Source organism: Sclerotinia sclerotiorum, genomic scaffold (genome assembly GCF_000146945.2).
Source record: "Sclerotinia sclerotiorum 1980 UF-70 scaffold_9 genomic scaffold, whole genome shotgun sequence".
NCBI lineage: Eukaryota > Fungi > Ascomycota > Leotiomycetes > Helotiales > Sclerotiniaceae > Sclerotinia > Sclerotinia sclerotiorum.
This window is the reverse complement of record NW_001820827.1, coordinates 1,520,849-1,537,669: the sequence shown is the minus strand read 5'-3', so window position 1 is coordinate 1,537,669 and position 16,821 is coordinate 1,520,849. Positions and strand designations below refer to the sequence as shown.

Here is a 16,821-nt window from a genome sequence, read left to right as displayed (position 1 = left end):
CTGGTTACGGTCTCAATGGGGGTATGTATTGAACTTACCATACAGAGGAATGGCAGAAGATGGAAAACTTAAATGAGCTCAATGGCTAACAAATGGGTTCTCAAGGTCCTTCCCGATGCTTCCCTTTCTGGCAAGAAGTCTTAGCTTGCTACGTCGTAAACACCTCTACAGAGAGCGATGCAGGAAAGAGGGTTTGCGCGCCGGTATTGGAGGATTATTATGAGTGCCTACATCACAAGAAGGAGGTTGGTGTTCATGGATTACATAACTTGGCGGCATCCGGCAACAAACCCTCGAATCATTTACTGACCCAGTATTTCTTATGATTAGCATGCCAGAACAATGGCAATTCAAGCCGCCTACCACAAGGCCGAACAAGCGAATCCCCGAGATGATGCGCCAAAGGCAGGCGTCGTGAGGAATTTGGGGTTGCTAGATAAAGAAGAAGATACTAAGAAGGTGCTGGGATTGAAGTGACAGTACTGCAATCAGGATGTGTGGGAGTTGTAAATTAGGAGCGATTATGATCAATGCCAGTACTTGCAAAAGCATTTTGTGCCCTTGATTAGTGGCGTATCATTGAAATGGACGGTGGTGATTCGTGTTGCATGTCTGGGACAGAGGTAAGAATACCACTTTCATGGTGCTAAAATTTCTTATTTTTGGCGTCGTACATTTCATCTGTGAAAGCTAGGAGCTCTCGATATTCTATTGCGGAATGCACCAGCCATGCATAAATCCCTTCCACCACATGTTGATGTCAGTGGTATAGAGAGGTATTTACAATCAGACGTATTTATACCTGATCTGCGGATGTATGGTGCAAACCACTAAATTCATCCAAACCATTGTACCCATCTAAAACTTCCGACCTGATTACTAACTTAGCTTTCCAGGGAAGCACCGGCGACATATATGGCGGGCCGGAATCTTGCTGTGTTTCTCCAGACTTCTTGCAACTTAGGTTTCATTTTCCTGGGGCTCTTCCTCTTGGTCGTTTCTTGACATCCTTGGTATAAATATGTTTCGTCTAGAGCCTATTCTTGGGATGCTCATATGCTCCCATGTGTGATATAAATCGAAGCTTAGAAGACTCAATTGGGAATCAGGCATCGTCTGAAACTGGGAGGAAGGAGGAGAGAATCTTGAGCCATGAACAAGTGAATTCTACACATGGCTATCACTATCTTAATCTCTTACGGTGGGTATCAAATGAGGCGAGAACTCCAAATATTGAAGTGAAGTCTGAATCTACGAAGTCTGAATTTACGCAGGATTACTTTCATGTTGGGAGTGATGTTCAAAAATTGGTTCACGTCCCGATAATAAAGTGAACTTCGCTACTTCCATATGGCAACTTCTACTTCTATTTCAATGAATCGTAAGGTTCTTTTTCAATCCGAACTCCTCGGACTTCCTTTTCTATCAATGCCATTCACTCATTTCTTCATTTCGAATTCACATTAATACCATTGCGAAAAGAAAAGAAGACGTATCGGAAAAAATAATTCTCGCGATAAAATCTTAACATTTTCAAAAGCTTCGAATTTCAAAGCACAATCTCCAGCCATTTTATCAAGATGCCGGCGCATAAAGGAATCAAGTTGCATATTATTTCGCAATGGGAGTTGAAAATGCATCCAGAATTTCCGCATCCAGAAAGTACTCAATTCACATTTCGATCACCAAAATTGGACAGAGAAGCTTTCGAAGGTCATGGACACTCACCCGCTACTAAAGCTAACGACAGCAAGGCCGATCGTTTACTTGGTAGACAATCCTCAATCATTTCGGTCTATATTCCATCAGCATCAGGTGAGAATCCCCAATGTCAAGAGGAACAACGCGTGCATGTTTAATTCCCAATTAGGATCTCGATTTTTTGTACGTTACAACGTCTGCGACGCGGCGGATCAGAGTCAATGGTTTTACTTCAAATTATACATGAATGGTCGACATATTACATCTTGGGGAACAAATTCGAAGACACGACCGACCGGCCAAGTTATGAAAGCCTTATTCGAGCCAGGTGCAGAATGGGATTACAAGGAGGGCAAAACAACTTACAAAAATCCTGGCACGGAATTTAGACCATTTTTCTTTCGTCAGGAAGATGGATGTCGTGGTGCCGCGGATGATGGTGGTTTGATTGAAATCAAGGTTTTTCGTGCCCGCGGTCGCAAGAGGAGAAACCCTAAACTGGAACAATATAAAGATCAGTCAAAATATGGTGTTGTGTGAGTTTCCAAGTCTTAATATGTAGGCTTTTCATATCTAGCTATGTGTGAGAAACTTGAGAGTCTTTGCCGGCTAATATCATGTAGTATGCCAAACCATGGACTTGTAGAGAAACCGCAAGATGCGAGATACTACGATTGGCATCTCAAGGATGCCAAGGATAATCCATTTGCCACATTCAAATTCCACTACAGGAGCTGGGAGAGTCTGCAGGTATTGCATCTTATACCTGCCGACCACCCTAGAATTCTTCAAGCCCAAGTTCCAAGCATGGCTAGATACCTAATGGTCCCGAGTGAGAGTATGCCGCTATTGGATCATACGACTAAATCGCCACATACTCCAACGAAGTATTTGGGCAAGGTGTACACAAGTGATCAGGTACACGATTCTCTACAAATTGCATATCCTCCGCTCCACCATAGTGGTAGTCCATATTCCCCTGATCAAAGACGACCTTGGATGTCACGAGCCTTTGATATAAAACCATTAACACTATCGTTGACGGCCAAGAAAGACCATAGAGATGCATTTATTGTACCCACGGACCCTGCCATTGAACCTGATCCTTTTTATACCTCAGTACCGAAGGATAAGGAAATTGAGAGAAGAATTATGCCAATGTCGGTATTCACTGCGCTATCCATCGATGGGGCTGGATCAACATCGTCGCATGAATGGTTGGCTACCAATTACAAAAATAGACCTTTACCAGAGATACCAAGTAGAAATTCATCAGCGGCATCTCGTGCATCAGCAACATCTCGCGCACCATCTGTTACCCCTTCATTGCTTTCATATATTGACAGAGACCAGTCATCTCCAGAGCCAATTATCGGAACCGCAATTGCTGTCTCTATTGACTCGGATATTTCTGAAATATCTATAGCATACGAAGAAGACATCGAAGGCCATTTTGAACAAGATCATGACTTTGAGGGTGTGTCAGCTTTATCACCGCCCCCAACTAGAACTGATGTATGCTGCGAATCATTTTCTCATTCCTTCCTCGTTCCTTCTTTTCCCTAGTTATATCCCCAAGCTTTTCTTGCCCCTCTTCCTCTTCAGAATGGCGGGAGAGAGTACTGATATCTTGTGTGAATAGTCCAAGAGACAAGGAATTATCTCATCATCGCCAATCCAAACTTCTTTCCCTCTATCAAATGTCACCAACCGCAAACCAAAACACTCGTCAGGTAAGCCCTCGCCATTCAAAATCCCACCAGGAAAGGAATCCGCGATCCAAGGTGTGAACGAAAAATCATATACGAGCATCATGAGTGATGAAAACTCAGTCACTCTTTCTCTTACAGAATCTGAATGGATGCGTCGTACTCCATCTCCCGCCAAAGAGACTCTTATCGAAAAACTATGTATTCCAGAGAAAAGAGCGAAACTGAAACATAGACTTCTTTCCCCAGAAAGAATGGCGGAAATGATGGAATTAAGTATGACGGAGGATGATGAAACTGGTCAAAATGATGGAGATCTGAAGTCATGGGATAAGGATAGGGGTTTAGATGGAGGTGCAATAGAGCTGGTGGCTTTGCATCGGCATTATCATCAGCAGAGCCAGCAGAGCGACCAAAGCGGAGCCGAAGGAGGAGACGTCGGAAATACTTTTGATGATTATGAGGTTAATGCTATGAATATGAGGGAGGGAAATATAAATGTGAGTTATGAAAACCGGATGAGTATGAGTGAGGGTAATTGGATTTAAATGGTGTGAATGGTGTGAATGGTGTGATGGTGGGGTGGTGCGATGAGAGAGTAGAATGTAAGAAAAATGAGGCACATGTAATCATACGTAGCTAATCAATGGCTGTGGCTGGCTATGTCTGTGGCTCTTAAATGAGTTAACAATGTCATGACAGATTAGGTTCGATTGCCATTCAGAAACCACATTAAGTTGAGCATCATAAATGAGAACGAGAATGAGAACGACAAAAGCCACGAGGATGGGAAATGCATGTAGTGATGTAATTTAAGAAACAGCCTATATAGCAAAAGGTGTTTAAATGTGATGAGAATGATTACTTATGCAGAGAGTAAATAAAATATTGTAGATTAATCATACTAATACACAGCAAGGATCAAAACCAAACCACCCTGGAATGGCAACACTAGGCTGAACTGAACTAGAGAATAAGAAGAAGTATACGGGTAAAGTGAGGCCACAAATGAAGTCCTTGAATGAATAAATGAATGATGAGTGGAGGGTAGGGTGTCAAGAGTAGAGAATAAACAATCAAGAGTAGTTTTTATTTATAAATTATTTATATTATAAGTTTATTAAAATATAAATATATATGTATTACATTTGATTTACAAATTTCTATATTTAATTAATAATATATAAAAAATCAAAAATAAACTTATTGATCTTGATATTAAAAGAGATAAAACAAATCCATCAGAATAAAAATCAAAAGTAAATAAGTACTTACCATCTGACGTAACATCTTACTATCCATCCGAAATATCAACGGATCTGAAAAAGAAACTACTAGGTAGGTAGCTCACATCAAGGAATTTCTAGACGCCATGGCTTTCTTGGCTTGCAGTCCTTGAAAGTAGGCAATCAATCTAATAAATGCCGTATGCGAGCTCAGAAGAAAATATGTTACACGAAAGGGCTTCCTGTCCTACCCTACCGTAAACAGAGCACCGAAGAGTCGATGCAGTACGACCATCCGGCTCTTAATCCGCCGGCACTGAAGGAAGTGTCTTTTCTTAATATCCTCACTGCGAATACTTTTTGTCTCCGTGGAAAAGCAGGAACGCTTATTTTGAAAATGGCAGACTAAACCAAAAATGCAAGACTATCTAACTAAGGATGTAAATTTCCTTACTTGAGAGTACATCGTGGATTTCCCGTAAAAATTGGTTTCTGTTCCAGCTAATTCTATGGTTAGCTACTAAAGTATTTGGAATCTTTCTCTCTTTTCCTTAATTGTGTAATCTGTAGAATGATCCACTGGTTTCCAGATTAGTTCACCGTCCGTTTGAGTTAGGGAAATCAGGGAAATGCATTACCATCTCTTGGCATCTTATTTCCATCTAATTGCCATGGTCTCACCAAGAGAGCTACGGATCTTCTCTATCTTTCCCCTAGCATGAGTGGAGATGTGAAAGGTCAATTGCGCTCGTGGTGCATATCACAAGATAAGTAAAACTTCGCAGAACGGAACTGGAAAAGATCCGCAAGAATAAAAACTCGACGGAGAGGGCTATACTACATCGTGTAACAAGCCTATAGAGATTGGAACTTCGGAAGCCACCTTGATCTGTCACTACAACCAGGTAGCTGTTGACTCTGGCCACTGGGCCGAAAATGCAGGGGTGTCATCGTCGATGAAAATGAATTGAAAAGACACAGGTCACAGGAGACTTGGTAATACCAAACTCACAAGGTCATGGTTGTAGCCAATAGATGTGCCAGCCATTGCAACGTCAACTCCTCCATGCGAGCCTGTCCATAATATTTCCAAATGAACGCTTGAGATTTAAATATTAGCCGCGTTTTCCAGCCATAATATCCGCCAAATAATGACATTGCCATATTGGTTGAACTTTCATGCAGCTTCTACTGTGTATAAAGGGGTGCGCTTGGTGTATGCGAACACCCGCGCAAGGAATCCTTGTCGGGCTGCTACCACACGCGGAAGGTTTTTGCTCTTTTGCCATGTGGTGTCAATTACTTCTTTGAATCATGGGCCACTCTCCGAACCAAACATATCTTTGTTATATATCAATGCGGCGCCCGAGTCCGATGGTGGCACTAAGCAACTGTTTTTGAATATGACAGATGATGTGACAGACTTAATCTCCGGAGTAACTTGAGAAATAAGGGTCTGAATCGCATGTAAATTAGCAAGTATTGGCGCGTTGCGGTGCAGCAGCACTGGAGTACAAGCCGATCTATAATATCAACTAACGCAAATGAGTGTTGATCTTTGGATGGCATTCTCCGTGAGGTGGAGAACATGGGAATCTGGAGATTGCAAATATTGGCTGGAACTAAGTTGTCAAGGTGCAACTACCTGCACGTACAGTATCCTGCATGGCATAGCAGAAAGGGTTTCCCAAATGCCGGTAGACCTTATTGACAAGTTGGGAACTAAAGACCTTGTGTAACGAATCATCGGCAAAGACCGGATAGGAATTCGCAGACTCTATGCCACCAAGAAGAGATCTTCAATACTTTCAAGCTACCGTGCCCTATGAATTAGAGAGCTTGCGAGAGGAAGCTTTGGGTATTAGTGGCGTCAAAATAGTATTAACTCCCAACGACATAACGACTCAAGCGCCGGTCAGTTTCAATTTTGTCCAGTACTAGGGCTTTCTTTTTGTGCCGTCAAGTTCGGTAGGAAGTATGCAAGTATCCATCCGGTTCCTTCGTTACCATAAAAAGATGAACGATTGTGGGTAATGCTTCGGGCAGTTGCGGCAACAGAGCTAGGCAGTAAAAAACCCAACTTACAATGATAAAGATTTGCAGGGATTCCGAACTTTTGAAAAGTCGTAATGAAGAGAGCTATGACCTGCTAAAAGTAACAAGTGCAATCCGGGACATGGGGTTGATCTGAGCTTCCTTCCTCGGAGTCTCTTGAAGTTAAGTAATCCAATAGCATAGCGCTCGATCCGATCATTGTAGTCGATGCAATTATTTTCTGATCTATGAGATATAGAGCTGTGCGGTGATAACTTGCATAAGTCTTCCGCATATCGGCCAACACTTGTGGACTGGATCATATATAACGACATTGAATGTGAGTTAATTTTCCACTTCTCTTTTGACTTTCGTCAGTACAGGTAAAAGCCTCTTAGACTGATCATTCAATAGCAATCTTGATTGGGTGTCAAAAGATTCTCCCCGCCTCGCCAAAGTCGCAAGGAGAGGATTTAGTGCCCAGTTAGCTTGACCACTTTAACATTTAGTTAGGGCTGTCTACATCATTCTTGCATGGCATATGCAGAGTTATGATGAAATTTGAATTGTTGGAGTGCATCCTGTAGTTGAAATACAGGTCGGAAACGTACATGGAAATTAGTCAAGATAGCGGTCAAGCGTGAAAGTTATGTTAAACAACGCGGAGCCCCGAATCATCTCGAACGGCTTCGATGTCTTTGTCGCAAATCATTGCATGATTCCAGTTCAAGAGTCATTTTTCGAGATGAATAGCAATAACGCGTGGAGTATCAACAATCCATCGACGCCAGGAGGTTGGGAGCAAAACTTTGAAACCTTTCGAGAGTACAAAAACTTCCCGCTGGTAAGCAATCCAAAAGAAACAAAATAAAGCTTGCAGTTGAACTGACCCCGAGTAGTTTCAGAATACAAGTGGTGACTTCTGTCAAGACACGACACCGCTTTTCACAGACCAGGAAATCCAGCCGCAAAGAAAGTCTACACACGCAGTCATACAGCCACGACAAGAACCAAATAGAGCACATTCATTTTCCATTCCATTACATCCCGCACCTAGCATGGTCCAAGATTATGGTTCAAGTCCAACACTAGGAACAGATTACTCACATATGAGCATGGACCAGGGGCGCAGAAGCTTTGCAGCTTTTCAAAATTGCAGAAGTTCAACGCCATCATCAATGGTTCAGGTATCATCCCCAGCTACTAGTACGGCAATCCACTATTTCAACAGTGATAGCACAAGCCCGAATGCAACCTATAGTGACCTCTCCACATCGACCGTGAGCTTAGCCAATACATACGAGTCTATTGAGTCAAGGTCCGCCGTTGCGCATGAGGGCTTAGTAAGTGGTTGGTGGTCGGATCGAGGTGTTAACCATATGGACCGTATCAACAATCATACTGGTGGGATCTCAGGGTTGGGCTTTTATGAGATACCAAGCTTTTCCGATGGCCTACCCAGAGCGCAAGATGACCAGGGTGAGAGTACGGCGGACAATTGGAATCATACATATTTGCCAGCCAGCAACTGGCCACCAAGTCCGTTCATTCCGAGTACTGTCAGACCTAAAGCGTTGAACCTCAGCGCATCATTCGCCTCAACCATCTCTATTGCTACCACGGAATCTAGTCAAATCTCGACATATTCGTCGAAGTCCACTGCGGTTGCAAGTAGTCCAGAATATACTCCAAGTCCTTCCCCTACGAAGGGCCAATCAGTGGTGGACCAAGCCCGTCAGACGCGTGCTCGACAGATGCTTCCAAATTCGAGGCCTACTCGAAATAGTAATGCGGCAATTCTCGGACAGTCGAATGATAGAATAGATCCGGAAAACCACCTCGAACCTCAACTGGTAACAAACAGGCCAGCAAAGCATCGACGCGGGAGAGCCGGAACCCCGATTATCAGTGCAGTTGCAAATACTCGCAGTCGAACACCAATCAAGGGTCCAGTTGTAGCTACAACACCCAAGAACGATGTGCTTAAGGGTGTACCACCGTCCACAATCGGTGACGCAAAACTCCGTGGTCGGTCCGAACAGAATGAATTTTTAGTCCGGTCAAGGCGGGCAGGCATGTCATACAAGACGATTCGTTCCAGCGGAAAATTTACAGCTGCGGAATCCACGCTCAGAGGTCGCTTTCGCACCCTAACTAAAGACAAGAAAGATCGAGTTAGGAAACCAGAATGGACAGAAAATGATGTATGTAAACTCTCGGATTTCGCAAAGATGGTGAGGCTAATGTATGGCTGTAGTTACGACTATTGAGCAAAGCGGTAAAGGAAATTGGGCGTGGCATGAGTGACGGCTCGGAGCCACAAGGAGAGTGGAAGAAAGTCGCTGAGTACATCGCTGATAACGGGGGATCGTATCGTTTTGGTAATGCCACCTGTCGAAAACGGTGGGTTGCACTAAAAAATGCTGACGAAGGGACGTGAGAGTGTGCCAAGTCCCCAGGGAAAGTATCCTTGGAGCGAAGGATAAGAGATATTGGCTCAGTGAGTTTGTTATTCAAAGCCACAAAGAATTTGTTAGTCTAGGGATCTGGATGCAGCATATGACGTGGAAATAATACCATTAACTGGTCGAGTGAGTTAATTGATTGTGTACGCATGTAGAAAGGTAATGGTAGGGGGGCTTTGTGTTATCAACATGTCTCAATGAACAGAAATTTAAGCTTATTCCCAATGATGCGCCCTCAATACTATATCTTTCCGTCTACTAGATTATCGAAGGTGTTAGAGTTAGAAGGTAGATACTTTGAATCGATTGTATTCGTAGGTATCCCAATTGTCTTGAGGACATCAAGAAGGATCTTCTCATCCTTGCGCACGGCATTCCATTCAGTTTCACTCTTCACCAGTAGTGTACCTGCTAGAAGCGTTCCGTTCAAAGCAACGGATCCCAAGGTATCGCCATTGGCATCCTTGATTGAGAGCCCTTCGGCCGTCCGCGGACATAACACTATAGACTTATGGGTGAGTCCGAGGTTATAGCTAATGGGCGATTCCGTCACATGATTCACAGGAGAAGCAGTTCCCATTAGTTGGCAAGCCTTCTGATGTAATCCTACGTAGGTTGCATGCAAATCCGACGGTTGAATATCAACTGGGAGAGGTGCAGCGAAGTATGTGAACGGTAACTCTTGATGAGGTGTCAGCCATATTTTTGTAAGGACGCAGGGCAGTTACCTGGTGCAGGTGTCTCAGTAAGACTGTCTGCCAATGGAGACCATTTTGCCTCTTGGTCGAGTCCTGTCCTCATGGATTCGACCGGAATGAATTGTATGTGTCTATGTGGCTGGGATGCGCCAGAGTGCTCCCCCGAGTTAAAGAACCCAAACAGTTCTTCCCCTTGTGTATGGTATGATTTTAGACAATCATACGCCGCCTTAAAATCTGCCTCTTCCAACAAATGGGTTTGTTCTTCGAACTCTTTTGTTGCAAGAATGAAATGATCCGGTATAACGGGGAATTTATTGAGTACGAGGTTGTGCGAGCCAACCTCGGCGACAAGCAACGATTGGGGCGGATCAAGAAATGGATCGAATGGTTTTTGAGTTATATCTTTGGGCTTGTCGGACTTGGGCTTATGTGCCAGGGCAGGAGAGTACCGTAATTGAAACTACATCGACAGTGACATCAGTAGGCGTTCGGTATTGAGGGACATTCACAATAAGCCTTACTGGTAATGAATTGCAATGCAAAATGGCCAATTGAGTTGGAGAATAGGTTATATCGCCAGCAACTTGAGCAGCTTTGAATTTTTCACGAACAAGAGTAGGTAAGTTTCTCATTCTCATGGCTGTGAAATTGAGGGGTAGAGAGGATGTTGGATGTTGAATATGGGATGTTGGTTGATCTTGTGGTTTGAGCTTCTGTTCCGGAAAGAACAGGGGGTTTCGGTGATAACCGGTTAATTTTAATCTCCGAAGGTTGTGGGTGATTCGCAGCAATACAGAGCCATCCACAGTCGCAGCATTCATGTACTAGAAACTGAGCAATAATGAACTTCTATCGTGATTAGTCAATGTTCGAAGTCGAACGAGATGTTGAAAACTGTGACGAATGATCTACATGTACTGGAGCATCAATGACTGATATGAAGATGGATATCTACTTGTCAACCAGTGAACGTGTTTCTCGTTTCTGTTGAAGAACAGAGTAGTCTATATGTTAAGAGCAATGAGATCTACTTGACCTCTTAGACATCTAAGAGCCTTCTATTCTCTTGTCTTCTCTCAGTTAGCAGCTCCGCCGCTTTGCAAAATCTGGCACTGTACATGAATGAAAGTTCCAGCAGCCCAGCAAATTTCGAGAATCTGTTGTCTGATTTCATATACACAATGTATGTCTGCCAGGATAATAGTTTCAAAATGTGAAAATATGTACTGCCTCCTGCCATATAGCTTTGCTTTCGACAGTTTTTGAAATCTGACAATAGATAAGATCCAGATGTCAACTTGGTACGGGAACACAATTTTGTTTTGCGTGGCGTCAATCTTCCAAGTTCGGAAAGACAATGTTCTGGATGGCATTGCATATATATCTCTGTTAAATTATTCCCAAAATAGCTCCAATATTTTTGGCGATTTTGATCTCGGACTTTACTGCAGTATTTCTAGCTGGTTAATTTGGTTATCAAAGACTGCCGGTTGGGATAACTTGCCCCGGTATGTAGCCGCTTCCAATTTTATATATTCATACATAAGTTTTCAAACTCATGTTTATATGGCTTGTCCCCGCTCTTCAATTCTGGTCAAACAAATGCATGGAATTCTCATCCAGACCTGTCCAATATTCTCTATCATACTAAAATTCTATATCGTATCCAATTTTCTCATGGCAGACACATCGAATTCACCTATCCATCACTGCTCATTATTTACCACCATTCTTCCACATTAGACGTTCTGATCCTCTTCATCCCTCATCATTTTGACGCCTTCGAGATTATTTGCTCTCAATATTCATGGACATCCAACTCTGCTCCCGGTAGTCAACCCGTCCGCAGAACAATATTTACGCAACGGTATATATTTTTTGCTACGCAAGATTTCGGAGGGGACTTCCTTGCAATGTATCATTCGTAAAAAAGTTGCTACTTTGTTTTTGCATCAAAGTGGGGGCGTTGATGCTTCCGTTTGCCCTGATTCTGTAAAAATTCGGACTTGGATGCTCCAGGGAGACGCAGCAACTCAGTTAATGACAATGGAAAACTTACGCTACCTCTTTGTTATTCTCAGCAAGACGTTGATGCCTTCGGCGACAAACACCACTCGCACTTTACAGTCCGTGCCAACTCCTATCAGCCGTTTTCAAAATTCACAGCCAAAATAAACAATTTACTACTTTTATAAAAATCAAAATTAATACTTTAAAATAAATATATTTAATTGAAAATTTAAATATGTGTATTTATTATATATTAAAATATAGATTGAAAATTGAATTATTTTAAATTTTTAATTTTTATCAATATTTGTGTTACGAGGTTTGCCGTCTAGATCACGTGGAAGTGCTCTAGGCTCTCGAGGTGGTTTATAACTAGGCGTCAAGCAGGGACTTAAGTAATGACAATAATGCAATTCGTAACTAATAGTAGAGTATACTAAATGATTGATCTTGAGCACGAAGCTCTACAGTGAGGGAATCCCTCCTAATTATATAGATCTTCATACTCCCTATCCCATAGCTCCCACTTGATTTAAGTCGGTGGGATCGGTGGGAATCATGCTATCTATTTCATTGTTTAATCATTAGCATACCCTTCATTCCAACAAAAAGATTTGTTTTGTCCGTGGTTTCCCACTATATTATGTCCCATGCATGTTTAAATCAACGTCTGTGTATTGTATATCTTCCCATGAGCAGTGGGATTAGTAAACAAACTGTTGAAGTGCTGTTAGTCAGTGTTACATCCCCTCAAGCCATTTTATGTAGCACCTCCGCATTCAGTAATAGCCGAACGAGTTAGAACTTCTTGCCGAAGATCACATTATTACATGACAAAGCCTATGTCTAAGGGGCGGCACACTTCAGCTGACTCCTATTCGGCAGCGAAGCCTCAGTTACTGCAGTCAGCATTACATGACATATGCATATCCATTTTCAGCCAATCATTATTCAGCCATCATATACAAATATTTCTGTAATGCGGTCTTGATTCGGGTAGGCACTCGATAGGGTATTACATAGTATCGTGAAATAATATATGAGTAGACGGGGTACACTTCAGTAACCTCATTCCTTATCATTGACAATTTTCATTATAAACAAGATGCGTTCGCTATACTTGCCGTGCGCTTTGCTTGTAGCAGTTTTTAAGAATGTGATATGCGACCCAGTATCCTCAGGGAGGATTCTGGATAGGTCAACAGATCTCTTGCCAAGTTATGATTATGTGATTGTAGGAGGAGGAACAGGCGGACTTGTCGTTGCAAATCGACTGTCGGAGAATAAAAGTAAATTCCACACCTCAAATTCATCACAATTCACACCAATTAACATCTTTTCAGATATCACTGTCCTCGTGATAGAAGCAGGCACTTTGTACGTTCTCAACCCCTATGAAATGCACCAAAACTCACAAAGCTCCAGTCATAAAAATGAAGATTTCATAACAATTCCTTTAATAACCACGTCCAATCTCCCTTTCCTCGGTACGGGTCCCAGAAACACAGTCTACGACTACAATACAACCTCAACTCCACAATCACATCTCGTAAATAGGTCCCTAGATTTGTCGGCTGGAAAGGTAATCGGTGGTTCTTCCGCCATCAACGGAATGATATTCATGCGTGGAAATGCAGCTGAATATGATCACTGGGAAGAACTCGGAAATACTGGGTGGAATTGGAAGGGGTTATTACCTTATTTTAAGAAGAGTGAACATTTTACACCTGCTGAAAAACAAGATGTACAGGAGTGGGGAATTGGTTATGATGCGGATGTGCATGGAGAAGGTGGGTTGGTGAAGAATGGCTTTTCGAGATTTATTTGGCCGAGTACCAGTGAGTTACTTTTTCCTCCTTGTTTAGTTTCAGCATTGTGACCGTAAATCTTGATGAAGCACTGCATCTCGACTAAGAGACCGCAGAAAACTTCCTAACTGCCTTTCTCGAACTCGGAGTCTCTTACATTAAAGACTCTTTCTCCGGGCTCAACACCGGCGTGTTCTTCTTCCTACTCTCTATAACCCCTGACTCTCAAGAACGCAGTACATCTCAATCTTTCCTACCACCTACTTCCGATATTAGTACCCATCCTAATTTACATGTTTTAACTTCTCATACCGTTACTAAAATTCTCTTTTCTTCTACCTCTTCTAAACATTCTTCTATGAACTTGACAGAATCACATGCTATAGGGGTGGAATATGCTGCTGGGAAGCATGAGGAGAGTTATACCGTTAATGCTAGAAAAGAAGTGATTCTTAGCGCGGGAGCACAGAGAACTCCGCAGTTATTGCAGATCTCTGGAATAGGACGTCGTGATGTGTTGGGGAATTTGGGAATTGAAGTTGTGGTTGAGAGTGAAGGCGTAGGAGAGAATTATCAAGATCATTTGTTGTTTACTACTTTTAGTCCCGGTATGTATGTTATTTTATCGCATTTTGAAATGTGATGCTAATTTGTTCTGGAATAAAGCTCCGAACATTGAGGTTCAATATGGAAATTTGAGTACGAATGCTACGTGGGCTGCAGAGATGAGAGAGTTATATGATGAGAAGAGGGATGGTATGTTATTTTATTTTACAGCTTTGGAAAAAATAAATAATATACTTACGTCAAATCATTTCTAGGACCCTTCACAACGGCCTCCGCAAATGTATTTTCATTTCTCCCTCTCGCCACCATCCTTAACGGCTCAGCACCTTCAACCTTCGACACACTTCAATCCCTATCCCATTCCAAAAATTCATCCCAATACCTACTCCCATCCACCCCATCTTCCGTCCAAGCAGGGTACAAACTTCAACACCAAATTCTAACTTCTAATCTCCTCTCCACAAACACCTCTCACATAGAGATAATAGTAGGCGACAGCATCATAGCCCCCGCCATTCAACTTCCCTTTTCCCGCGGCCGCGTCTCCATTTCCTCAACCTCAATCTTCGATCCCCCCCTCCTAAATCCAAATTATCTCTCCCATCCTATTGATCTCTTACAGCTCACTATCGCATTCAACTACACGCGGTTCATGAGAACTGCTCCTTCCCTCCAAGCAATCTCCTTCACGGAATCATATCCAGGTCCTAATATCACAACTCAAGCGCAGATTGAAGAATTTATCAGGGAAACGGTAGTAAGTGAAAATCATCATGTGGGGACTGCATCAATATTGCCGAGGAACTTAGGGGGTGTGGTTGATGAGAGATTAAGGGTTTATGGGGTGAAAGGGTTGAGAGTTGTGGATGCTAGTGTGATTCCGATTTTGGTTGCGGCGCATTTACAGGCGACGGTTTATGGGGTTGCGGAGAAGGCGGCGAGTGTGATTTTGGAAGATGCATGATAGCGTTTGTGACTTGTAAGGGTTTGAAAAGAGAGATGGGACTGGCTCAGTAGGCGGAGGAAGTGTCTAAGGATGAGATGGACTAATTCATGAATGCGTAGAAAACCAGTATTCACTTAGAAAATAAGTAGTGAATCATTATTCCAAATAACCATCTCCCTATCTATTTAAGCCGTCCACCGGATGTTCTACCGAGTTTTCAGAAAACAAATAAGGTGAAGCTTCAATCAATGGCGATAAGGAATGACCTGGGAACATGAAGTACCCAGAATAGAATCAGTAAGCAATTGGACTCGCAACTAGAAGAATTTAGAATATCAGGCGGGTATCTGAGTAATATCCGAGAACACAGAACTGAACTAAAGACAATCAAAAGAGAATCCAATAACAGTAAAACTTTACCAGAAGATACCGAGAAAGTAAGCACAGCAGAGGAGTATGAATTATGAACTGATCTAGTCTGACGAGAATCCACAAATACTATTTTGATGAAAAGTTAGGAGTGATTAGTACCAAAGATTAAGATTTTTGACGCTTACGGCATCGAGTATATTCAAAAAATGAGTAAATACATGGTGACGGTAAATAAAATTTGCAAAAAATAACAAAAAATACATTATAAGATGACGACCATTAGGTATCAAGTACCCGCAACACGATGAGCACCACTGTTAACCAGACTCAAAACAAGTATTCCTATACAGAAGCTCAACATAGAGAAATAGAACGCTAGCTATGAAAATATACAGTTCCATTTGGTGCAGTTGTGAGGGTGTTCGCAGGGACAGTGCTTTTGCCGTACATGCGATATCGAAGTCTTTGAATTCCTACCTCCCTAGGTATCAAAGATGCACTCACATGCCCTTCGTTCCTGTCTTTCTGCCCGCATTCATGTATTAATATTCCTCCAATCTCTAAATTCAGAATATCATCCACTCAACTACCTCCTCCCCTCACTGCATTCTACACCGCGCTTCCTTCTAGACCTCGAGCTTTACATATAGACGCAGCATTTTCTACTATTAATTATATAAAACAGCCTCCTGACTATTTTACTAGATATCCAAAACCAAAAGCAACAACAGAAACCGGTTTTTATGGATTAGGCGATGTGTGGTAAATATCTCAAGTAATTACTGCGCCTAGTTATTTATTGACACTGTACTGTTTTTCCAATTTTCTATCCGAATGGTTTGTTTACCGTTCTAGTGTATGAGAAAGATATTACCCACAACGGGAAAAAGGAATAACGACGGTAATATTAGTATAATCTGTATATATGTATATATATACAAACTCTCAGATCGCAGGGGACAGATGATAGATTGCATCCCCATCTACCCCAGGGTTACTGCAACATAACAAATTTGTTCGCGTAGTTCTCGCAATCTAGCTCTGAAGTTGATTGACTAGAGGAGCTTCAAGGATTGTAATTGAAAATAAGCTAAAAAATGGATACTTAAATTTTATTCTTGAGATGAATAATGGGAAGTAGAGGAACTATTAATCTATCCTGCACTTCGTTTCGCTTCGCTTCGAAATTTCAAATCTAAAGGGAAGAAGGCTAGAGGGAGGTTCATGAGCACGATATGATTAGAAGGAATTATTCATATTTGTCTTCTCATCCAAACATATC

The 16,821-nt window shown here is 42.2% G+C and overlaps 6 protein-coding genes across 6 annotated transcripts; 4 read left to right on the top strand and 2 right to left on the bottom strand.

Moving 5' to 3' along the window:
- Positions 1-92: 92 nt before the first annotated feature.
- On the top strand, positions 93-477 carry SS1G_07503 (hypothetical protein; the record flags this gene model as incomplete). The annotated part of the gene is made up of 2 exons (XM_001592005.1): positions 93-245; positions 331-477. The coding sequence occupies 2 exons, from the start codon at positions 93-95 to the stop codon at positions 475-477; spliced, it is 300 nt and encodes a 99-aa protein (XP_001592055.1).
- A 1,103-nt stretch (positions 478-1,580) lies between these two features.
- On the top strand, positions 1,581-4,365 carry SS1G_07502 (hypothetical protein; the record flags this gene model as incomplete). The annotated part of the gene is made up of 6 exons (XM_001592004.1): positions 1,581-1,815; positions 1,871-2,237; positions 2,325-3,216; positions 3,344-3,910; positions 4,118-4,209; positions 4,326-4,365. 6 exons carry the CDS (start codon positions 1,581-1,583, stop codon positions 4,363-4,365), a joined length of 2,193 nt encoding a protein of 730 aa, XP_001592054.1.
- A 573-nt stretch (positions 4,366-4,938) lies between these two features.
- On the bottom strand, positions 4,939-5,800 carry SS1G_07501 (predicted protein; the record flags this gene model as incomplete). Its single annotated transcript, XM_001592003.1, has 3 exons — positions 4,939-4,952; positions 5,091-5,137; positions 5,649-5,800. 3 exons carry the CDS (start codon positions 5,798-5,800, stop codon positions 4,939-4,941), a joined length of 213 nt encoding a protein of 70 aa, XP_001592053.1.
- Positions 5,801-8,049: 2,249 nt separating this feature from the next.
- SS1G_07500 (hypothetical protein) lies at positions 8,050-9,110 on the top strand (the record flags this gene model as incomplete). The annotated part of the gene is made up of 2 exons (XM_001592002.1): positions 8,050-8,874; positions 8,928-9,110. 2 exons carry the CDS (start codon positions 8,050-8,052, stop codon positions 9,108-9,110), a joined length of 1,008 nt encoding a protein of 335 aa, XP_001592052.1.
- A 266-nt stretch (positions 9,111-9,376) lies between these two features.
- Positions 9,377-11,396, bottom strand: SS1G_07499 (hypothetical protein; the record flags this gene model as incomplete). The annotated part of the gene is made up of 4 exons (XM_001592001.1): positions 9,377-9,816; positions 9,864-10,296; positions 10,868-10,894; positions 11,379-11,396. The coding sequence occupies 4 exons, from the start codon at positions 11,394-11,396 to the stop codon at positions 9,377-9,379; spliced, it is 918 nt and encodes a 305-aa protein (XP_001592051.1).
- Positions 11,397-12,951: 1,555 nt separating this feature from the next.
- On the top strand, positions 12,952-15,185 carry SS1G_07498 (hypothetical protein; the record flags this gene model as incomplete). The annotated part of the gene is made up of 6 exons (XM_001592000.1): positions 12,952-13,223; positions 13,272-13,684; positions 14,041-14,262; positions 14,321-14,410; positions 14,476-14,501; positions 14,844-15,185. The coding sequence occupies 6 exons, from the start codon at positions 12,952-12,954 to the stop codon at positions 15,183-15,185; spliced, it is 1,365 nt and encodes a 454-aa protein (XP_001592050.1).
- Between the last annotated feature and the right edge of the window lie 1,636 nt (positions 15,186-16,821).